Source organism: Thamnophis elegans, chromosome 1 (genome assembly GCF_009769535.1).
Source record: "Thamnophis elegans isolate rThaEle1 chromosome 1, rThaEle1.pri, whole genome shotgun sequence".
In the NCBI taxonomy this organism is placed as follows: Eukaryota; Metazoa; Chordata; class Lepidosauria; order Squamata; family Colubridae; genus Thamnophis; species Thamnophis elegans.
Window position 1 is genome coordinate 7955410 of NC_045541.1, and position 24907 is coordinate 7980316.

General features: G+C 42.2%; 1 protein-coding gene across 1 annotated transcript in view; it reads left to right on the plus strand.

The window, feature by feature from the left end:
* The window catches only part of MPP4 (membrane palmitoylated protein 4), a 38304-nt gene extending 13749 nt beyond the window's left edge, over window positions 1–24555 (plus strand). Inside the window, exons 9-20 of the mRNA XM_032234787.1 lie at window positions 3771–3835; window positions 4189–4206; window positions 7645–7683; window positions 9051–9071; window positions 11284–11298; window positions 13691–13732; window positions 15601–15771; window positions 16483–16563; window positions 17742–17835; window positions 19680–19788; window positions 20854–20988; window positions 24364–24555. Coding sequence (XP_032090678.1) covers window positions 3771–3835; window positions 4189–4206; window positions 7645–7683; window positions 9051–9071; window positions 11284–11298; window positions 13691–13732; window positions 15601–15771; window positions 16483–16563; window positions 17742–17835; window positions 19680–19788; window positions 20854–20988; window positions 24364–24555 — 982 coding nt within the window. The remainder of the gene's footprint in view (window positions 1–3770; window positions 3836–4188; window positions 4207–7644; window positions 7684–9050; window positions 9072–11283; window positions 11299–13690; window positions 13733–15600; window positions 15772–16482; window positions 16564–17741; window positions 17836–19679; window positions 19789–20853; window positions 20989–24363) is intronic.
* Window positions 24556–24907: the final 352 nt, after the last annotated feature.

Here is a 24907-nt window from a genome sequence, read left to right on the forward strand (position 1 = left end):
GCTGTGGGGAAAATCTAAAACTTCTTTGCAACAGTGGCCTTCTTCTTCCTATCTATAATTCCTTCATAATCCAATGATAGACAATTAATCCTATTCCCAGTCAATAGTAGCAGAGTGCATATACCAGTGGTGGGATTCAGCCGGTTCGTACCTATTCGGGAGAACCGGTTGGTAACTTTCTAAGCAGTTCGGAGAACCGGTTGTTGGAAGAAATATTTTGTTTTTTCCCACTTTACAGGGCTAATCCTGTAAGGAAGGCAGGAAGGAAACATTCTGGTGTTGTTTCTACCCTAATCTTTATTGCCCTGCTTACAGAAACTGCCTCTCCATTAACCCTTATTACCATTGTAACAACTAATGTGAAGTGCCCATCGACCTGAGTGACATTGACTTGGCCACGCCCACATGATCACATGACCACCGAGCCCCGCCTACACAGCTGGTCATTAGGGCAGAGAAATGGTTGGTAAATTATTTGAAACCCACCACTGGCATATACTATGTGACCCAAATAACTTGGGAAAACAGCCATGTCTTCAACGCCTTGTGAAAGGCAGACAGGGTTGAGCCATCCAAATCTCCAGGTGGGTGTTGGTCCACAGGGCCAGTGCTGCCACTGGGGAAGGATCAGGGCTAAATTTAGGGTAAGACCATGTGGCATAGGCTCAGAGTGCCAACGTTAGGGGGCACCAATATCGTATTTCCTTCCAAATCAATGTAAAAATGCTAAACTTTGCATCAGCGAGAGGTGGCACCATCAATCCATGTGCCCCAGGGGTGCCATGTACCCTCGAGGCAGACTGGTTAGGATGCAAAGGAGTTCATGGCCTCCATGACAGCCATGGGCCTGACCCAGGTAATTCGAGGCCCTACCCACTTGGCAGGACATACACTCGACCTCGTATTCCTCTCGGAGCAGTGGAGTTATGATCTTGGTCTGAGGGGAAATGAGATCATTCCCCTGTCGTGGTCAGACCACTACCTACTGAGGCTAGACTTTCGGAGGCCAAACCCCCACCGTAGGGAGGAGGAACCGACCAGGTGGTTCCGCCCCAGGCGACTGATGGACCCTGTTAGGTTCCAGACGGAGCTTGGGGTCATTCCAGATGCTCTCGCCCACAGTTCGGCGGAGACTATTGCTGCGGCCTGGCACTCGGCGGCATCAGAGTCTCTAGACCGAATTGCGCCACTACGGCCCCTCCGGGTCAGCGGCTCGCGGAGACCCCCTTGGTTCACCGAGGAGCTCCGCGAGATAAAGCGCCGGAGGAGACGCCTAGAGCACCGGTGGAGATCCGACAGGTCCGTATCGAACCGAGCACTGTTGACAGCTTGCACCAAGGAGTATATTTGGGCATTGAGAACCGCCAAAAGATCACACATTGCCTCCTTGGTAGCGTCCGCCGAGTCTCGCCCAGCCGCCCTGTTCAGGATAACCCGCTCCCTCCTAAATAGGAGGGAGACGGGGAACCCCCTGCAGGGCAAGGCTGAGGAATATAGTCAGTTCTTGGCGGACAAAATTGCTCGGTTTCGATCGGAACTGGACTCCACCCCTGCAGATCCAGCCGGGACACAGGGGAATAACTTGGTAGACCATCTCTGGGTTGAGTTTCAGGATGTTGCCTCTGGGGAGGTGGACAAGGCTATGCGAGCTGTGAGTTCCTCCACCTGCATACTGGACCCGTGTCCCTCTTGGCTGACTGCCAACAGCAGAGAGGTGACACGAGGCTGGATCCAGGCGGTTGTTACCGCCTCTCTTCGGGAGGGACACCTCCCCACCGCACTTAAGGCGGCGGTGGTGAGGCCCCTCCTGAAGAAACCGTCCTTGGATCCAGCAGTTCTTAACAACTATCGTCCAGTCTCCAACCTCCCCTTTCTGGGGAAGGTTGTTGAGAAGGTGGTGGCCTTACAGCTTCAGCGTACCTTGGAGGAAGCTAACTACCTTGACCCCTTCCAGTCTGGCTTCAGGCCCGGTTACAGCACAGAAACCGCTTTGGTCGCATTGACCGATGATCTCTGGAGAGCCAGAGATGGAGGCTATGCGTCCATCCTGGTTCTCCTCGACCTCTCAGCGGCTTTCGATACCATCGACCATGGTATCCTTCTGCGACGACTGCGGGAGGTGGGGGTGGGCGGCACTGTTTTACAGTGGTTCTCCTCCTACCTCTCGGACAGGTCGCAGTCGGTGTTGGTGGGGAGGGAGAGATCGTCCCCGAGGCCCCTAACCTATGGGGTGCCGCAGGGCTCGGTTCTGTCCCCCCTGCTATTTAACATATACATGAAACCGCTGGGCGAGATCATTCGGAGGCACGGGATTAAGTACCATCAATATGCGGACGATACGCAGTTGTATCTGTCCGCCCCGTGCCAACTCAATGAAGCGGTGGACGTGATGAACCGGGGCCTTGAGGCTGTTAAAGACTGGATGAGAGCTAACAAACTGGTACTCAACCCGGAAAAGACCGAATGGCTGTTGTGTTTTCCTCCCAAAAATTTGGCTAACGTTCCATCAATCAGGCTGGGGGGGCAAAATTTATTCCCCTCAGATAGGGTCCGCAACTTGGGAGTCCTCCTGGATCCACAGCTGAGTTTTGACCACCACTTGTCGGCTGTGACCAGGGGGGCATTTGCCCAGGTTCGCCTGGTGCGCCAGTTGCGGCCCTACCTGAACCGGGAGGCTCTCACAACAGTCACTCGAGCCCTTGTGATCTCTAGGCTGGAATACTGCAATGTGCTCTACATGGGGCTGCCCTTGAAGAGCATCCGGCGACTTCAGCTAGTCCAGAACGCGGCCGCGCGAGTGATTATGGGCGCACCACGGTTCGCCCATATAACACCAATCCTCCGTGAGCTGCGCTGGCTACCTGTTGATCGTCGGGTGCACTTCAAGGTCTTACTTACCACCTATAAAGCGCTCCATGGTAGTGGATCTGACTATTTGAGAGACCGCCTCCTGCCAACTACCTCCCTGCGTCCCATCAGATCGCACAGAGTAGGCCTCCTCCGAATTCCATCCGCCAGTCAGTGCCGACTGGCGACTACGCGGAGGAGAGCCTTCTCAGTTGCAGCTCCGACATTATGGAACAACCTCCCCGTGGAGATCCGTACCCTCACCACAGTCCAGGCCTTCCGCACAGCCCTTAAGAACTGGCTATCCCGTCAGGCCTGGGGATAGGATTACTCTCACCCCGCCCGAATGTTGAGTGAATGTTGTGTTTGTATGATCAATTTTCTTTTAATCACGATTCTTTTCTTTTTAAGTCTTGTCTTGCACTCCCTTCCCTTCATTGTTGTAAGCCGCCCTGAGTCCCCTCAGGGAAAAGGGCGGCATATAAATTTCCAATAAAATCTAAAAAAAAAAAAAAAAATCTAAATCTAAAAATGCAAAGGAATACCAGGAAGATTTCAGCAAAAGAGACCATTGCTGAAAGAAGGATTACAATCTTCTCTTCATGAACTCTAATAAACTTGAGATGATGATGATTGGGATGATGGTGGTGGCGGCGGTGATGATGATGATGATATAAAAAGGGGGGGGGGTGGCTCTGCACTCAACCAGTCAAATGTTTTAGAAGAGACAATCTTCCTTTCTCCAGGAAAGAATTTCTCTTCTTAGCTTTGTGTCCTGGTTAAGAGTGTACCTGTAATGAAAATCTGGTTTTAAATCCCTCTCCATCCATGAAATTCCTCATAAGACCATAGGAATTCCAGATTCGAGTTGAAATCTTGTTCTAATTCTGCAATTTTAGAAAATCTTCCCTTCTTCTGTCTAGGAAACAGCAAGAATTCTGGTGGAATCATCCCTTTCATCCCCACTCTTGCCTCCAATCGACATTCTGTGAGTATAATAAATTCCTGATGATAAGGTGTGCATGGAACTGTTTCTGTAATTATTATTATTATTTCTTTACGCAATTATTTCTATAGGGTACAAATTAGACTACTTAGATTTAGAGAAAAAAAATGCTATAGTTTGAATTCCAAAACTGCTAACAATCAGGAAACAGGATTACCTAAGACTATTTAGTCTTAAACACAAGGGGGAACTGTAGGGAAATCATTTACTATGCTTTAGTGTACAAAGGTATCAACGTTATCGGAATAATCTGTGTTTCGTTTACTTAGAATTGTTCATTCATGTCCCTGATGATGCGTATATATTTTGTTTTTTTATGGATTTCCCATGATTAGTGAATATTGCAGAAGAAGGTCAGTAATGCTAATTGGATTCCGTAAACATGTGTCTGTGTGTGTTTGTGTGTGTTTGTGTGTGTTTGTGTGTGTGTGTGTGTGTGTGTGTGTGTGTGTTAGCTAAGGTCTCCAAACTAGTCCTACCTAAGATGATTGATCTCTCTCTGAGATGTACTACTCAGAATCCTTATAAGAATGTTGGGATGGAATTTTGTCTCATAATTGAATGGTCCTTGTTCAGGTACAGGTAGTTTTCAACGTCAAGTCCAAAGTTTCTGTTGCTAAGCAAGACAGTTGTTAAGTGAGTTTTGCCCCATTTTAAGACCTTTCTTGCCACAGTTGTTAAGTGAATCACTGCAGTTGTTAAATTAGCAGTTCTTAAGTGAATCTGGCTTTTCCACTGAGTTTGCATGTCATTAGGGCACAAAAGGTGATTATATGACCCCCCGGACACATCAAAAATACATGGCAGTTTGCCAAGCATCTGAATCCTGATCAGCTGACCAAAGGGATGCTGCTACGGTCTTACGTGTGAAAAATGTCATAAGACACTTTTTTCAGTGCTGTTGTAACTTCGAACAATCACGAAATGAACTGTTATAAGTCGAGGCCTATCTGTACGTATTGCTTGAAGGAATATTCTATACCAGTGTTTCTCAACCTTGGCAACTTGAAGATGTCCGGACTTCAACTCCCAGAATTCCCCAGCCAGCGAATGCTGGCTGGGGAATTCTGGGAGTTGAAGTCCGGACATCTTCAAGTTGCCAAGGTTGAGAAACACTGTTCTATATGGTATCAGATGTTCATTCTTTGCTATCTAAACAGTATATATACAATGACAACCGTTTAACTTCAGAAAAATGAAGCACAATTCAAAAAGAGAAAAAAATTCTTTTCATATCTTTCCCATGAATTCTGTGAGATATTTTTAAAAACAATAGTCTTAAAAACTTTCTACAGCCAGGAAGGAGAGATTTCAGACTAACAGCTTCCACTCTGAACTTTCAATAGAGACTTAAAATACATTAGCTTAGATGGTAATGCTTATGCCTTTTAATGAAATGTGTTAGTCAGAAAAGACGCTGCCAGATTCTTCCGATTTTTTTTTTTGTTACCCTACACTAAGACAGGTCTCTTCCTGCAATGTCCTGAGTTTACCAGCTAATCTCAATTTATTTTCTGCTAAACCCCTGTGTGCTATATCCTAGTCATCCTCTCTCTCCCTGTCTATAATCCATTTTAATGTATCTGAGATCTGTGTGTCTCCGTGTCTGCATGTGTACTACTGAACATTTATTTTATTAACATATGCACAAAATAAGTAATCTTGCTCTCTTTGCATTACCTGTTTCATAATGTCTTTACATCCCTGAAACGTATAAGAATACATATTCAAATCCAAAATGTTGATTTTAACAGTAGTTTTACAGACACACAACATAATTTTATAACCATTCACAAACACACATCCAGCATGAAATTAAATGCTTCACCAAGCAGCTTTAGAAATATTAAATCGATTGCACTTGTATACTGTTGCTCTTTAATTCCAGTGTAAAAATAGGACAAGCTGAATATATTAATAGATAGTAGAAATACACCGAAGGGAGGAGTAGAGGGAAAGAAGAAAGAGGGGTAGAGAGGGTGGGAGAGAGGAATGGAGGGAGGGTGAGAAGGAAGGGAGGGAGTGTATTGGGAGAGAGGAGTGGTAGAGGGGAAGGGGAAGTAGGGTAGAGGGGAATGATGGTGGGAAGACGGAAAGTTGGAGGGGGGCGAAAGAAAGGGTGTATGGAGGGTTGAAGAGGTACATTGGGTTTCTATTTTGGGGGGTATTATTGACAAGAGGAATGGCTGTGTTTATTGTTTAATGTTATATGGCCCCGGTTCTGTACAGTATATGTGTGACTACGAAAATGAAAATGGAAAATAAAACTATCTATACGAGAAATATTAAATCCAAAAAAAAATGTATAGATGTATTGTTTTCTCTAGCCTTTTCAAGAGCAAATGGATTTGTCCTCCATATACAGGCAGTTCTTGCTTAATGACTGCTCTGTTTAATGACTATTCAAAGTTATGCCAGAGCTGAAAAAGTAACTTTACAACTGGTTCACGCACTTATGACCATCACAGCGCCTGTGGTCTGAGGTCACCATTTGCACACCTCATCTTCCAACAAGAAGAGTCAATGAAGAAGCCAACAGTAATATTACATGGTGCAGTCATGTAACAATTGCGAATGAGTCACTTAACCATAGTGGAAGTGAGGTTGTATGGTCGCAGGATATCTCACTAAACAACCATGTTCCTTGGCAATGGAATTGCTGGTCCCAATTGTGGTTGTTAAGCCAGGACTATCTGCATGTGTAATACACAATCACACATACACACACAGCTATTTGAAAGTGTCTTTTTACCAGCACTCTTGGACAATATTGTCTGTGAAATGAAGCAACCAAGTAGGACAAGCCATCCTTGTGGTTCTTCCATCAGTAGCTTCTTTATTCACCCTTAGGATTGCATTTAGCAATACAATAAAGAGCCGAGGTGGCGCAGTGGTTAAATGCAGCACTGCAGGCTACTTCAGCTGACTGCAGTTCTGCAGTTCGGCTGTTCAAATCTCACCGGCTCAGGGTTGACTCAGCCTTCCATCCTTCCGAGGTGGGTAAAATGAAAACCCGGATTGTTGTTGGGGGCAATATGCTGACTCTGTAAACCGCTTAGAGAGGGCTGAAAGCCCTATGAAGCGGTATATAAGTCTAACTGCTAACTGCTATTGCTAATACCAAGTTGGAAGTCTTCTTTGACAACAAGAGTCCCTCTTGCTGTTTTCCTCTTGCACCATTGTGTCCACCCCTCTGCTCTGAGGGTTTCACTGAAAGAGATCGAGGGAATAGAGGGCAAGATAACTCACCTTTTCTAGAAACGGAGGCTAAGATTGGCTTATAATTGTGGAGATTGAAAGAGGTTTTATAACTACCCCAGGGGAAACGGATCCCATTGCACTGCAAGGAGGCATCAATCATCTTCTTTAACCGTGGGGCTACTATTATCACTTCCAGGCTCATGTAATCAATAAACTGTCCTGGTTCTTCCTTCACATCTTGGGGAGAGGGCAAAAAAAATAAGGAGGGCAGAGTAATGTATATGTTTTACTCCTTTCAGTGTTGGGGTTTTCAAATGGGCATTCCAATGATCTCCATTCTGGTTTTGATCTTTTCCGTGAAAGAGTTCTTCCACTTAGGTTCCAGCTGAGGGCCATCAGAATAGAGTCATCTTTGCTTTAATCAAAAGAAAATCATTGTAGAATGTTGTACATCATGGTGCTATATGAAATAGTAGATAAAATATGATTTTAGAAGTCATGGGGTAGATAAGTTTCTATCTTTATGTGAGTTCTATGAAAATTATGACAGCCTGACGTATATTTCCTTTTTCTTGTCTACAACATACAAGAAGATGATATGCAGATCGATGAGAAGTGTGTAGAAACAGGTAATCACTTCTAGTTTGGATGCATGGAAATTACGTCTTTCATTTGAACGGGTCAAAGCCCAGTATATATAACCCAGAGGCCAAAAAGAATATCCATTTGTAAGAAACATTGAACAAAATGACCCCTAATAACAATGCAGAAATGTTAACGTTATATGTATGTTGAGATCAGAAGCATAAGTCCAGTCATATCAGAGGTGGGTTCCTACCAGTTCGCACCTATTCGGTAGAACCGGTTCGTCAAATCTACCGAACCCATTAGAAGAGGTTCCACCAGTGGACTCGGAAAGCAGGCCACACCTACAGAAGAGGTTCCAAAAATTTTTGAAACCCACCATTCACACAAACACACACACACACACAGACTGACACAGAGAGAGAGAGAAAGAGAAAGAAAGAAATAAAGAAAGAAAAAAGAAAGAAAAAGAGTGAGAGAGAGATGAAAGAAAAAAAGAAAAAAGGGACAGAGAGACAAAAGGAAGGAAAGAGAGAGGGGGGGAGAGAGAGAAAGAAAGAGAGAGAGAAAGAAAGAAAACACATGGCCGGCAAGCCACTCCCACCAGGTCACATGGCCGGCAAGCCACCTCCCACAAAGGAGGCCACACCCACAGAGTAGGTTCCAAAATTTTTTGAAACCCACCACTGAGTCATATCAACTGTTGCTTCAGCTAGAGAGAATCATCAGTGTAGAAATCTGCATTTGTGTAGCCTGCTTATGCATTTCCTTTCTTAGACAGATTTGATGCTGAATTTAGAGAGCTTACTATGCCACTTTTTGGCTTAATTCATGGAACCATGTCCTGCAGCTTTCCTTCTGCCTTTTTTGATCGTGAACCTGATTTATGGTTTTAAAGTTTGTAATTTTGAACACTTTTATTGTTTGGTGTTAGGATTTTTTTAATGAAAAGACTAAAATAAAATAAAAAATAAAAATGTTAAAATCTAGTATTGCGATTTTGAATTACTTTTGTAACAGTTGCACAAAGAATGTTCTTGGTGAGATAATAAAAAAGCCATTTTTGTAAACACAGTCCTATTTTTCATGTTCCAATAAAAATCTGAAATAAGAAATGTGGAGGAAGTGAATTCCATCTCCCCTCCTACCAGATGCCTCTGTCACTATCCAGTTTGGAATTCATTCCCCAGCACAAATACTTTTAAATAAATACCAAAATCAATCATGGATTTAACCAGAGATGTGTAACTTGATTTTACAAAAGGAGATTACAAGAGGATCTCATTGTCCCTTCCTATTGCTGCCACAATGGGAAATTGTTTCTGATGTATTGGGTTACAATTATGTTTTACAAAGGTATCACTAAAATAAAATTCATTTGCTATTTTTGCTCCCTGGGTGACTTTAAAAGATGAAGAGACGTTTGAATCTGGTAAGTTCCTGCAATGTCCTTTGCTAATGATAAGAATCTCAGACTTCTGTAACATAGGGATTAAATAAATGCTCCATTTATGTGTCTGTATGATAGGTGTATGTTTATGAAATATATTTTCTCAGCCTGTCTGGGTATTTTTATAACCAAGTCTAGATAATGTGAAACAAATTGGCTTCTTTTTCCCAAATAGTTATTCAAATTTGAATTACAATAAAAAATTATATTGCTATGCAAGAGACAGAGAAGACATCTGGAAGCTAATGAGATTACACTGCATAAGCGTAATTGAGAGGATAATCCACTTTATTATTCTTGGTGATGAAGGAGTATCCATGCTGATGCTTCCTTATCAAGATATTTTTGTATGTTAAAATCCGAAATAGTACAGACCAGAGGCATATCAGTCCGCACACTGAGAAATTAGCCTTAAAATAGATTGAAATTCCAGCAATATTGTTACCTTTTTAAAGAACTTTTTAAAAAAGCAATTGGCTTTCTATCGTGAAGCATCTCTGGAAGGTTTTTCCCCCCTTTCACATTGTGCAGGTAGATTGAAGTGATGTATGTCAGTCATTCTTTCCAGAGTTTGTGTATAAAAATCTCCAAAGAGCTAGCACGAAGGAAAATCCACATTTCTTACAAGCTTTGAAATGCCAGAAGGTTAAAATTGCTGTAGCTGGCCTGGGAAATGATTAACCTGTTCCAATTTGAAAGGACTTGTGGGGAAAGTTAAAAAGTCTGACTCTTGGTAATTTTTTTTATTTTTTAAATGAGCAGACCATGGGCAAAGAACGAAGTGAAATCTGGAACAAAAAGGCAGGCATCTGACGGGATGTAATCAAGAAGGTCTGCTTGGGCTGATGCTAAGTTGAAGCCATGGGAAAACCAAAGTGTTTTCCCTTCAATAAATGTGTTGAAGGCTCTGCTGAAAATATTACAAGCATTTGAGTTTTAGAAAACCTTCATCAAACTGATTAGAAATTGAAATAGGGAAGAACTTTTGAGTGATTGATTGTAGAACCAATATCTGCAATAGACTGATGTGACAGAGGCCTTCAAACCTGTAAATGGAGGTCTTGGCAAAGATTGCATGTGTGAAGATATTCTATTCTTAGAAGTAACATGTAAACTGCAGTATAATAGACATGGCTGCTGGATAATCAGAGGATTCCCCTCTTGGCCTCTCTTTTCCTCTGCTATTCGTCAGGCAAACTGAATTCTTGCAACTCAAAACCTAACACTGATTTTGTGCAATTCTCCCAATAAGGTTTTTATCTGTATAGATTTTATGTTCTCATGCCTATTGCTGCTGTTAGTTTTTTGTCTTTGCTTTTTGTACCAATTGCCAACTTTATGCTGGTCTGATCCAGTGGTGGGTTTCTGCCGGTTCGCACCGGATCGGGAGAACCGGATGGTGAAATTTACCAATCCGGAGAGAGGAGGTTCGACCGGTGGACCCAGAAGTAACTTCCGGAACGCCTGCCCCAGCCCTGTCGCTCCTCTCTCACCCCCGCCCGTCCGTAAACCGCTCCATTGCTTGCTCCCCCCCCACCCGCCCACACTATCCTAGCCCAATTCGGTGTCAAGTCCCATACCTGGGAGTGGAGGGGGTGAACGGAGAAGCATGGAGAGGCCCAGCGGCACAATCCACCAGACAGCAGCGGCAAGCTCAGGAGTTTTCTCCTGGATTCCTCTCTGTCCTGCCTCCTCCGATCTCCCAAAGTTCTTTCCCCAGCGTGTGATAGCTTTCTACTGGATTCTCCTCTGTCCTGCCTCCTCCGATCTCCCAAAGTTCTTTCCCCAGCATGTGATGGCTTTCTACTGGATTCCCCTCTGTCCTGCCTTCTCCGATCTCCCTAATTTCGGCCCTTAATCTTCCAGTTGTCTATTTTTGGGAGGTTTTCCCCTCTCTCTCACCGCCCCATAGGAGTCCCAAATTTTTTTGCCACATTGCTTGGGGTGGTGGTCATGTGACTGAGTGTGCATGAGTGATGTCAAGTTGGCCATACTTGCCCGGTCACATGACTGCCAAGCCATGCCCACAAAATTGGCCACACCCACAGAATAGGTTCTAAAAAAAATTGAAACCCACCACTGGTCTGATCATACTGAATAATCTGCATACTTTTCTGCTTTCTATCATGAGTGATATAAATTAAAAACTCTTAATTTGACATTTCGTATCCTTCCATTTTGTGCAATGTAACAGAGGAACTTAAAGAAGGTATTTTATCTTTTCATTCATAGACTTTAAATTATAGGCAAATTCTGGACTTGTGTATGTTGACTAATTAATGTGCTCCTCTAAGCAAAGACAGATGAATATATGCAAATAACTTCCTCTATAGGATGGAAATTAAGACATGTTTGGCAATGAAACCCTATTTGATCATTTATAAACTAAGCAACTATTCTGAATGTAGAATTCCTCATAGGTGCTGAGAAGTTACACTTAACTTCTGTTGATATCTCAAAAAGATTTCTTGCTTTGTCCATTAATTACAGAGTGAAGACTCTGCTTATGATCTTCAGCTTTTCTTCGTTTTACACACCTGCAAATATAATCAATATCGATTACCTTGGAAGGTCTGTAAAACAAACGAAAACTGAAGTAAGATCATAAATAGAGTCGCAGTTCCAATCGTGGTCACTAAACAGGAACTATGCGTAATAGATTAAACCTCTCCACTGCCCAGAAAACGCAGAAATCATAGGATTAATCAACATTTTGGACATGCTTTCCTTCAGGTCATTTCTGGCTTTCATTCAGGCCAATTAATGGAGTTTGAGTCCCTATCGGGAAATAATATTAATAAACAAAGCTCTATATAATAACAAATTACACAGGCTGAAAACTAGTGAACCACCAGGCAGCGTTAACCATTATGGAAGTGGCACATTTATGGCTTTGGAAATGAGTCTCATTCAAGAAGCTTCTTCAGTTCAGTTCTTGGATGAGAAGCTAAATATTTTCAAGGGGAAAAAAAACCCAAGAAAGTCCAGTTGCCTTTTGGAAAAGCATATTTAGGACAATCATGACCTGGAGGTTTGAGACTCTCCATAAACTTTGGAAATCATACTTTACTGCCTTTTCTCCCACTTCCTTTCCAAATTCAGCTGTTGCCTTTAGTCTTTAATCAGAGGTGGTATTCAGCAGGTTCTGACCAGTTCTGGAGAACCGGTAGCAGAAATTTTGAGTAGTTCAGAGAACCGGTAAATACCACCTCTGACTGGTGCCACCCACATCTATTCTCTACCTCCCGAGTCCCAGCTGATCATGAGGAAATGGGGATTTTGCAGTAACCTTCCCCTGGAGTGGGGAGGGAATGGAGATTTTACAGTATCCTTCCCCTGGAGTGGGGAGGGAATGGAGATTTTACAGTATCCTTCCCCTGGAGTGGGGAGGGAATGGAGATTTTACAGTATCCTTCCCCTGGAGTGGGGAGGGAATGGAGATTTTACAGTATCCTTCCCCTGGAGTGGGGAGGGAATGGAGATTTTACAGTATCCTTCCCCTGGAGTGGGGAGGGAATGGAGATTTTACAGTATCCTTCCCCTGGAGTGGGGAGGGAATAGAGATTTTACAGTATCCTTCCCCTGGAGTGGGGAGGGAATGGAGATTTTACAGTATCCTTCCCCTGGAGTGGGGAGGGAATGTGGATTTTACAGTATCCTTCCCCTGGAGTGGGGAGGGAATGGAGATTTTACAGTATCCTTCCCCTGGAGTGCGGAGGGAATGGAGATTTTACAGTATCCTTCCCCTGGAGTGGGGAGGGAATAGAGATTTTACAGTATCCTTCCCCTGGAGTGGGGAGGGAATGGAGATTTTACAGTATCCTTCCCCTGGAGTGGGGAGGGAATGGAGATTTTACAGTATCCTTCCCCTGGAGTGGGGAGGGAATGGAGATTTTACAGTATCCTTCCCCTGGAGTGGGGAGGGAATGGAGATTTTACAGTATCCTTCCCCTGGAGTGGGGAGGGAATAGAGATTTTACAGTATCCTTCCCCTGGAGTGGGGAGGGAATGGAGATTTTACAGTATCCTTCCCCTGGAGTGGGGAGGGAATAGAGATTTTACAGTATCCTTCCCCTGGAGTGGGGAGGGAATGGAGATTTTACAGTATCCTTCCCCTGCCACACCCACCAAGCCATGCCCGCCAAGCCATGCCCACAGAACCAGTAGTAAAAAAATTTAAACCCCACCACTGCTTTCAATCCACATTTATTAAATTAATTTTATAGACATGCTTCCTGCAAATTGATCCTACATATTATATTTCATATATGTTGATCCAATGTATACTTTAAAAAATTATTATTCCCTATGAATAAGAAACTTTTTAAAAAAGATCAAAAGAGGGTGTTGTCTTAATTTGATATCACTCAATAACTTGACAATATTTTGAAAATCAAAAGCTTAAGTTTTATAATTGAAGGACCTCTGTTGCTTATGCCTTTTTTTAAAAGGCCTGCTTTGAACACCAAGTTCATATATTAGGCTTTTTCCTTTTGCTGGTAGCATTACAAATGGACATTATATATTTCTTGTTTATGGAAGTCTTAAGGATATTGCTACATTTCTTATTCTTTATTTTGCATCTCTATCTCTCACTTCAGAAGAAGAAGAATTCATTGGATCTGTTCAGCCGGTGTTCATTCGTACGTAGCCAGTTCTGCAACTGGAGAATTGTGTTCAGGGTCACCGGGCTATTAAATAGTTTGTATCTGATGCATTGTATTGGTGCTTTCTTCTTGACTGCTGTATTTCTTTACTTACTTCTGCTTTGTTATTGCTATGTAGGCTTCAAAAAAGCCAAATGATGTACTGCTTTTAAGTCCTGCATATCCACTTCTTTTAATTCTCACAGCTCCTTCTTAGGAATAAAAAGTTTGTGACTAACAGTATAGTTAGACAGACATATATGAGTTCAAGGGAAGCACTGATAAATCAAGAGAATGTTATTAACGGCTGGTTTCTAAAATAAAAACAATGGAAATGTGAAAAATACACTAGCTGAATTGCTAGATCTTAGTCAGATAAATGTAACGGAGGCCAGGGACTCAGAATCTGACAAATACGGTATGTATCTCATTTTGGAACTTCAGTCTTTTAGTTAGTATCAAATGGTCCAAAAATAAATCATTTCTTGTGAGGTGAAATGGTTGGTAATAGCCAGAGACAGATGTAATGAAAGTCCTTTGCTTGTGTTGTATATTTCTGTTGTTCCAAAACAAAAAGAAGAAAGGACAGCTTTAGCAGCGGGGGGAAAAAATCCGCAACAGGTAGAATGTCCAAATGAATGATTGAGGATAGATTTGCTAAACAAAGTGGTTTAGACAGACTTACAGACAATACTTTGAACTATGGACTTAACTTCACTGAAATAATAATCTTCTGCTGCCCTTTCCCCATAGGGGCTTTCCTAAACTGAGTCCCTTGATGCTAACACAGAACTAAAATTAGGCTTTTGCACCCGAGTTTCTTATCTGGATCAACTGCGCCAGTGGTGGGTTTCAAAAAATTTTCGAACCTACTCTGTGGGTGTGGCCTCCTTTGTGGGAGTGGCTTGCCGGCCATGTGACCTGATGGGAGTGGCTTGCCAGCCATGTGTTCTCTCTCTCTCTCTCTCTCTTTCCTTTTGTCTCTGTCCCTTTTTCCTTTTTTTCTTTCATCTCTCTCACTTTTTCTTTCTTTCTTTTTTTCTTTCTTTCTTTCTTTTTCTCTTTCTCTTTCTCTCTCTGTGTGAGTGTGTGTGTGTGTGTGTGTGTGTGTGTGTGTGCGTGTCAGTGGTGGGTTTCAAAGAATTTTGGAACCTCTTCTGTAGGTGTGGCCTGCTTTCCGGGTCAACTGGTAGAACCTCTTCTAACCGGTTCAGCAGATTTGACGAACTGGTTCTACCGAACTGGTGCGAACTGGTAGGAACCCACCTCTGAACTGTGCTTCCTAAAAGCCAATTTGTTAGCAATATGCAATTTTTATGATGTTGGGATTCTGTGTTTTCATAGAAGTATAATTCCGTGGCACTAGTTGAAATAAGCTACAAACTCCAACCTCCACTTACAACATAACAAGTGGACATTTCCATGATTAAATGATTATATATAAACCGTCCCCTGCAGAAAGGTTTATTAGTTCAGAAAAACCCAACTGATGGCAAAATACAACTTACGAGTAGATCCGGCTTCTTTCCAACAATAAAAATATTTAACACCTTAACATTTTGCAACCCACTCATAGCACCCAAAAGATGCTGCCTGAATCTGCTACCAATTTATTCTACTTAAGTAGCATGTTTGCTACCAAAGTAGCAAACGTGGTAATGTGTTCCTTGCCTTTTCCAGATAATTCTTTGGTATTAACCAAATGGAGGGAATAAGGGGATTTTAGAATTTTAGGGAGGATTAGAAAGTCCAAAATTTGGAATGAACCGTTAAAGCGGATATCTGAAACGCCTTAAATATAGCAGGGTAGCCCTATGGTTCAGTGATCAGTTTCTAAAAATCTGTATCTGTCTCCGATTTTTCAGCTGGGTTCCGGAGAAGTATGCGCCTGTGCCGTAGGAAATGCAACTACAGTCACCTGGCGTGTCGGACACATTGCCTCAACAGTTGCTACAGTGCTATGGCAGCACCTTATGAAGAGGTGGTGAGATATCAAAGGCAGCCAGGTGATCGAAACAGGTTAATTGTACTAATAGGTAAGTAGCAGTACTTGAGAGACCGCCTGCTGCCAATTACCTCCAATAGACCGATCAGATCCCATAGACTAGGCCTCCTCCGAATCCCATCCGCCGGCCAGTGCCGACTGGCGACTACCCGGAGGAGAGCCTTCTCTGTGGCTGCTCCGACCCTCTGGAATGAACTCCCCGTGGAGATCCGTACCCTCACCACCCTCCAGGCCTTCCGCAAAGCCCTTAAAATCTGGCTGTTCCGACAGGCCTGGGGCTAAAGACTTGCTGCCCCACTCGAATGGTATGATTGCTGTGCGTTTTAACTGTGTATGGTCTTTATGTTTTGTAATTTTTTCTGTTTTTCCCCTCCCTTGAACTGTGAACCGCCCTGAGTCCCTTCAGGGAAAAGGGCGGCATACAAATAAAGTAAATTGAAATTGAAATTGAAATTGAGTTAAACTGTTCCTTGTTGAAAAAGTGATTACTATGGTAAAAAAAAAAATGCATAAAAGAAAGAAATTAGTTCAAAGAAAAATAACCTCATCATAGTACAGTTATTTAAAAAAAAATGCAAGTATATTGCATCTTTGTACAACTGGATCATAATTCGGTGACCTTGATTTGTATTCCTTGCCTATGTTTCTTCTACGGAAAAAGTCAGTATTCTATTGTATGTGATTAAGTGGTGTAGAATTTTTATTCAGTGCATTTTTATTCAATCGTTTCTTTCATTCTTAGGTCCTTCAGGTGTTGGAGTAAATGAACTACGGAAACAGCTTATTGGTATTAATCCTCACCTGTTCCGAAATGCAGTGCCACGTATGTAGATTTTAAATCTTAGCGCATACCAATGGAAGGAAACAAAATATCAGAATTTCACTAATTGTGCTCTGCATATTAGCCTTTCATTATTTGTAATTACCACTAACTTTTCCCCAAATTAAGAGTGGATTCAGAAAGGTGTATCTCTCATTTTAAGACAGATTTGGAAACCTAAGGACACTTTCATATGCCATCGTTCTCAATACCTCCAACCACTTTAAAGCAGTATAAGATTTTTGTGTGAAATATGTTTCTTAATACGCCTTAAAGTCAAACCTTTCTGGCTATGAGATTAGACAGTTATGGTTGCTACCTAAATAAAAGGAAATTAATGGTCTTGCAGTTTTCCCACTGATACTACCAATCAGGGGTGGGTTTCAACCGGTTCGCGGCACTCCCCGCGAACCGGTTGGTCGGCGAACCCGGAAGTAAGTAACTTCCGGGAACGGTGAAGGGCCCACCTGCCCGCCCGCGCTCCTTACCGGTCTTTGAAGGCTTCTGCGCTTCCACACAGGCGCATGGCACATACAGCTCCTGCGCGAGTCTCCGTGAGCAGCTGGAGCATCGTGCAGGCGCTAAGACGCATGCGTGAACTGCGCGCGTGCACGAGGACGCTGCTGGCCCCGTTCCAACTGAACCGGTTGGAACGGGATTAGCAACCCACCCCTGCTACCAATTCTCCTATAGCATGATGTAATTACTTCTCATTATGCTTTCAGAATAGGAAGCAAATACAACCAGTATATTTTTAAGAATTGCTTGGGTGGAATCAGTTACTAGCACAACAAAAGGTTCACTGTCTTACATTTAAAACAGGACAAATCTGAACACCGATTTGGCATAAAGTCATAATTTAATAAATACATTAGCTTAAAAGGAGCAGAGCTCAAAAGAACATTCGGCTTTATCTTTTTTAAAAAGTTTGTGGTCATATCTGGAGCAATTTCTGGAGATTCTCTGATTCTGGGCAATAACTTTCTCAGGTATGCATATCAAGGTTCATGGATTTTGACTTTACAAAAAGAGGACTGTCTGGAAAGGAATGACTTTTATGGATGTATATACCAAATAACCAGCCCAATATAACACTAAGCACTGAGATTTACACTAAAAATATGTTCCAGTAACTATTTAAAAGTATTGCAATAGCCACAATTTGTCCTTTTTAAAAACAGATACGACCCGTGCTCAAAAGAGCTACGAAGAGAATGGTCGGGAATATCATTATGTACCAAAGGAAACATTTGAAAATATGGTGTACAATTACAGGTAATTTGTATTTAGAGTCACACTTTTTGTTCTTTCATCAAATTTTAAAATTCTGCGCCCAGATACCAGGATAGCCAGTCAGCAGAGTTAAAAATTTATTTCTCCCACAGTTTTTCTTATTTGACAAATACAAACGTTCTTTTATACATGAAACATTATTTAATTAGTTAATGTTGTACTAGCATTTACTGTGGTAAATATGTAGTGAGGAAGGCAAAGTTGAGCAGTTAACACGCTAGGAATTTGAAAACACAGAACATAGAATAATAGAGTTTGCAAGGTACTTCGGAGGTCTTCTAGTCCAACCCTCTGCTTGAGAGAGAGAGAGAGAGGGAGAGGGAGAGAGAGAGATAAGATAGATAGATAGATAGATAGATAGATAGATAGATAGATAGATAGATAGATAGATAGATAAGATAGATAGATAGATAGATAGATAGATAGATAGATAGATTATATATATATATATATATATATATATATATATATATATATATATATATATATATATATATATGTTATATTTATGCTGATAAATAAGTAACAGTAAAAAATATTGGGTTTCTGTCTGGATGGTCTCTTGTGATGAGCCGAAGACAGAGAGTGGAAGTGTGACCTTCCTCCCATATTTGGGCATACCAGGGGTTGTGACTTTAAATATATAGATAGATAGATAGATGATAGATAGATAGATAGATAGATAGATAGATAGATAGATAGATAGATAGATAGATTATATATATATATATATATATATATATATATATATATATATATATATATATATATATATATATATATATATATATATGTATGTTATATTTATGCTGATAAATAAGTAACAGTAAAAAATATTGGGTTTCTGTCTGGATGGTCTCTTGTGATGAGCCGAAGACAGAGAGTGGAAGTGTGACCTTCCTCCCATATTTGGGCATACCAGGGGTTGTGACTTTAAATATATAGATAGATAGATAGATGATAGATAGATAGATAGATAGATAGATAGATAGATAGATAGATAGATAGATAGATAGATAAGATAGATATATAGATAGACAGAGAGAGAGATTATAGATAGATAGATAGATAGATAGATAGAGAGAAAGAGAAAGAGAGAGAGAGATGATAGATAAATAGGTATATATATATATGAATGATATATATATATATATATATATATATACATATATATATATATATATATATATATATATATAGAGAGAGAGAGAGAGAGAGAGAGAGAGAGAGATGATGATAGATAGATAGATAGATAGATAGAGATAGAGATAGATAGATAGATAGATAGATAGATAGATAGATAGATAGATAGATGCTAGATGATAGATAGATAGGGGTGTGTGTGTGTGTGTGTGTGTGTGTAGAACCCCAGGAATTTGCTACAAGGTTCATTGGAAAGGAGTTGACTCTTTATCTTGCCTTTTTGAAAACACAGAATTTGCATGCTTCTCTCCTTCAGTCATTAAATAAACCTCCACTGTGCGTTAAAAAGAAAGCAAAAGTAGTGTTGTGTTTGCAGTAGAAAGAAGAGGCTTGTAGAAACAGAGCTGTTATTTTACACCTCTCTCACATACATATATGCACATACAGCAGAGGTTGCTGCAATAAGAGAAGCGGGGAAAAAAGTGACAGCGCTGATTCCAAGTAAGGACTTTTCTTGTCTCCCTAAATATGTAAACAAGACTGTTGCCCCTTCCTATTCTGCTTGAATTGCGGTGCATGCTTTCTCCTGGCATTATTAGAAAGATACTCATTACGTAGCCTCTTTTACAGTCTTTGCTTTGAAATATGCTCATCATCTCCCTCTCTACTGACCACGTTTACAGAATGTTGGAGTACGGAGAGTACAAGGGACACCTCTATGGGACAGGTATCGATGCAGTACACGCGGTGCTTGATGAAGGGAAGATCTGCATAGTGGATTTAGAGCCTTACGTGAGTCACAGAAAATTCTTGTAATGTTGAAGGTTTTAAGCGATCAAACTTGAGTCTGCCCTTAAACAATTTTTCTTTTTCTTTTTTTGATGCCTTCAAGTCAATGTTGACTCCGGCAATTGCTTGCTTGCTTGATGGTTTTTCTAAATACATGTTGCACAGGCATTAATTAGGTAAAAAACGTATCCTGTCAATCAGTGACGTGTGGTGAGGTTTATGGCTGGTGAGGCAGTCTTCTCCCCCGACAATCCGACTGTCTAAAGCACTTTCTTTTTTTCGCCCGCCTGAGTTCTGACCGGCGGGCGAAAGAAAGCAGCAGCCCGCCGCTGGGTTTCTTTTGCCCGCCGCTATGTCCAACGTAGAGGCAGACAAAAGAAAGCCAGCGGCGGGCTGGCGCTTTCTTTCTTTTGCCCAGAGGATGACTCTGCTTAACTGTTTAAAAAAGCCTCTTAAAAAAACGGCCTCTACAGGAGGAGGCAAGGGAACCACGTGCCTCATCTACATAAGGAATTTTTCGGCTTTTAACCCTTGCTTAACTCTGCTCGAGTGATCATAAAGTCAGACTAAATGAGGCACGTGGTTCTCCCGCCTCCTCCTGTAGAGGGCGCTTTTGTTAGAGGCTTTTTTAAACAGTTCAGCACTAAGCAGAGTCATCCACTGTGACTCTGGCAGCAACTAGCTCAGCCTTTTTCCCTTTATATTTTTTTTCTTTTCATGATGACAGTGGTGAGGCCCTGCCTCCCCTGACTGCACCTCACTGCTGTCAATATGTCAGGGATAGAAATAATAACATTTATTTCAATATTTTAATGTTTTAAGCAAATACAACATTTCTAACATACGGCAATTAGAATAGTTTCCCAACAAAATATGAGCTAGAAATTATTAATGATACCATTTTTATCCAAGATATTCTGGAATTATCTAAAACTAGTCCTATTAAGTTGACACACTAAGCTACTTCTGAATTATAGATGTTACCTTTTAATCGTTTTAAAAAACAACAACTGGGCAGAATAAATATAATGTATATGATTGTTTTTATTTTTTTATTTTATCTTGCAGAGTATTCAGTTTGTTCGTACTCATGAACTGAAACCCTACATTATATTTATTAAACCACCAAGTGTGAGCTGCATGAAGCAGACTCGGAAAAATGCTAGGATAATCACTGACTATTATGTGAACATGAAATTTAAGGTAAGATTTAAGAGGAGGAAATTAGCAGTGAGATTTACATGGCTTCAAGGTAGCCATACTCACTACTTCGATTTCTTCATCATATTTCTGGTGAAAATACTGTCACTTCACTGTTATAAAGGGAAAGTAATTGCAACATTGAATTATTACTTTAATAAGTAAGTGTAAATTCAAAATAATACACTGATTTTGAGAGGTTTTGACCTAATTTAGTTGTATCATATCAAATATACAGTTTAGTGTATCACTTCTGTGATATACTATAAGCCCTTCTCATTTGCATCTAACTACAGCACAACTATCACCCGTAACTATTTTCGCTGCTGTCCTCCTGATGTTCCAAAGCGCATTCAATTTTTCTCTTAGTGACAGTTTTGTATCAATCTGATATGCTTCACCAACCATTGATCCAATAAGGTGACCCTTAGGAAATGAGATTATCAGTGTTTAAAGGTAGTCCTTGCTTTACATTGGTATTTAAGACCAGCAATTCCTTCGCTAAGTAATGCAGTCATAAAGGGTGACCAATAAGATCACACAGGATGGGCCTTCTCCGGGTGCCTTCAGCAGGGCAATGTCGGCTGGCGGCGCCTAGGAGTAGGGCCTTCTCTGTTGCCGCTCCAGCCATATGGAATGAGTTGCCCCCTGAGATCCGGGCCCTCCCCACTCTCATGGCCTTTCGCAAAGCCATTAAAACCTGGCTTTTCTGGCAGGCCTTCTGATTGGGTGTTTGTTGAGTTCCTTTTTTTAACTTTGTGTGTCCTATTGTTTTTAAGTTCTTTTAATTTCTTTCATTTCTGTAAGCCGCCCGGAGTCCTTCGGGATTGGGCGGCATAGAAATCAAATAAATTCAATTCAATTCAACATGACTGGGCCAATTCTCAGTGTAGCTGCAGCAATCCTAACTGCCATTGTTAGGCGAATCCCACAATCATTGCGTCCCATAGTCACGTGATCACCATTGTGGCCGCTGCTAGCTTCCCCATAGACTTCACTTGTTGGAAGCCAACAGTGAAGGACACAAATGGCCATCATGTAACCATGGGATGCAAACCAGTTGCCAAGGACATGAATTGCGATCCATGATAATAACAGAGACATTGCAATGGCTGCAACAATGAGGATCTGTTGAAGGTCTCCTTCACTCAGCATCATTGTAACTTCGGATAGTTGCTGAATGGCTGTTCAATGAAGTCTACCTGTATTGGCCACTTTAGGCTAGCGCAACCATACTACCTCCGCTCTAGTCTCTGAGCACCACCCAGGGCTATTCAGCTCCAGGCGGCAAAATAGTCTAGTTTCACTTCTTGTATGTGCCACGTCTCTGGGTCAATCTGCAGCTGGAAACCTTGGAATAGCCTGAACAACATCTGTCTAGGGCAGTGTTTCTCAACCTTGGCAACTTGAAGATGTCCGGACTTCAACTCCCAGAATACCCCAGCCAGCATTCGTTGCCAAGGTTGAGAAACACTGATCTAGGGTTTATAGGATGAGGGCTACATGGAGTTACCTCCTACCTTTCTGCTTCACAGCTTAATAGCAATAGCAATAGCAGTTAGACTTATATACCGCTTCATAGGGCTTTCAGCCCTCTCTAAGCGGTTTACAGAGTCAGCATATCGCCCCCACAGTCTGGGTCCTCATTTCACCCACCTCGGAAGGATGGAAGGCTGAGTCAACCTTGAGCCGGTGAGATTTGAACCGCTGAACTGCAGATAACAGTCAGTTGAAATGGCCTGCAGTACTGCACCCTAACCACTGCGCCACCTCAGCTCTTAAATTCCTTCATACCCATCAGTTTTCAAGGCTGCTTGCCTCCTGCCCCAACACCAGCCCACATTTAGGGGACTAATTGGTGGATGTTTGTTTTTTTTACTAGCTGGTAACTTTCCATTACCAGGGACGTGGTGGCTCAGTGGCTAAGACGCTGAGCTTTTCGATTAAGAAAGGTCAGCAGTTCCGTGGTTCGAATCCCTAGCGCCATGCAACGGAGTGAGCTCCCGTTACTTGTCCCAGCTTCTGCCAACCTAGCAGTTCGAAAGCACCTAAAAATGCAAGTAGAAAAATAGGGACCACCTTTGGTGGGAAGGGAACAGCGTTCTGTGCCCCTTCTGTGTTTAGTCATGCCTGCCACATGACCACGGAGAACGTCTTCGAACAACGCTGGCTCTTCGGCTTTGAAACGGAGATGAAAACCACCCCCTAGAGTCGGGAACGACTAGCACATATGTGCAAGGGGAACCTTTACCTTTGCTAAGTTTCAATAGAAGGTGGGGGGGGGCTATAGGATCCACCAATCCCTATCTTTAACATGAGCTGTTTCCTATATATGCATTCCGAATAAATAAATGACAGCACTATTTACTAGCATTGTGCCTATAAAAGGATTGGTATTATCAATGAGATATTTCTCTGTTCCCTCGTGATCTTGCAGTAGCCCTTTAACTAGCCACGAGGAGGCCTCTACCTCTGCATCCCTTTGAGTATGAATTGAGAGTTCACATCCAAAGAGATCTGCTTTGTTATTCAGTATAAACATTGCTCTTCTTTATCCAAATAAGAGTATTTTGATTCCAGTTCCGTTGATGGTTTTCAAGTCTTTCGTTCTCTTTTATGGGAGTCAAAATCAGGAATTAAAGAGTTTTCTAGGTAGTATTCAGCAATAAGTTTCCAAGTTTAATAAAATTTGTATGCCGCCCATTCCCATTGGGACTCTGGGCGGCTCACAACAAGACAAAGAAACATTTAAAATTTAAAAATAGAGAATACAATATTAAAACTCCACATCATCCATTCCATCTAAGCGGGGCTGGATATCAATCAACAGCCCCAGGCCTGCCGGAACAGCCAGGTCTTGACGGCTTTACGGAAGGCCGGGAGAGTGGGAAGGGTCCGGATCTCTGCGAGTAGATCGTTCCACAGGGCCGGCGCAGCAACAGAGAAGGCCCTCCCCTGGGGAGCCGCCAGCCGGCATTGTCCGGTTGACGACACCCGGAGGAGGCCCAACCTGTGCGATCTTGTTGGTCGTTGGGAGGTAAGTGGCAGGAGGCGGTCTCTCAGGTAGCCAGGTCCTAAACCATGTAGGGCTTTAAAAGTAACAACTAGCATCTTGAAGCACGTCCGGAGACCAATGGGAAACAATTAAGAAGTTAATTGTTACTTCTTTAATAGCTGCAGAGCATGGCTTATTTCCCCAACCCCCACCCCAAGAAAGAAGCAAATTGGAATTCTTTCATCGAGTGTAAACAAATTGTGGCTGAAATTGGTTTTTTTCCTATATTCATGCCTGCTAGCAAGAAAATACAAGATGGAGAAATGAAGCAGGTACATAGGTACAACTATGCCAGCTCATTATTTATTGTGATCTCCCTCCAGGAAGAAGATCTGCAGGAAATGGAAGAGTCAGCTAAAAAAATGGAAACTCAGTTTGGACAATTCTTTGATCAAGTGATTGTGAATGACAATTTACAGGAAGCTTGTCTTCAGCTAGTCTCTGCGGTGCACCAAGCCCAGAATGAGCCACAGTGGGTTCCAGCCACATGGATATGCTCAAACTCTCAGGACTAGCCCGTTTCATGAAATGATAGCAGGGTGTTCTGAACCCACCCCCCCTCCATCCAGTAGCGAATGCCGAGACAAGCTTAACTGGAATGTCACAGCACTTTATTAGCAAGAAACCAAAATCTCGGTTGCTGAAAGCCAAGCATAACAAACAGATAAGAACCTTGGCAGCAACTCAGACTTCGACAGATAACAGCTTCTCCAGCGTTAGGAATGACGTTGAATCCTGCAAAACCAGGCTCCTCCCAGTGTCTCTTTAAATACTATCTTGGGAGGAACCTAATTACAATCACCTGGGTCCAATTATCTTTGGTAACTGCGTAGCTGCTCTCTACGTCAATCTGCCTGGCGTTGCCGG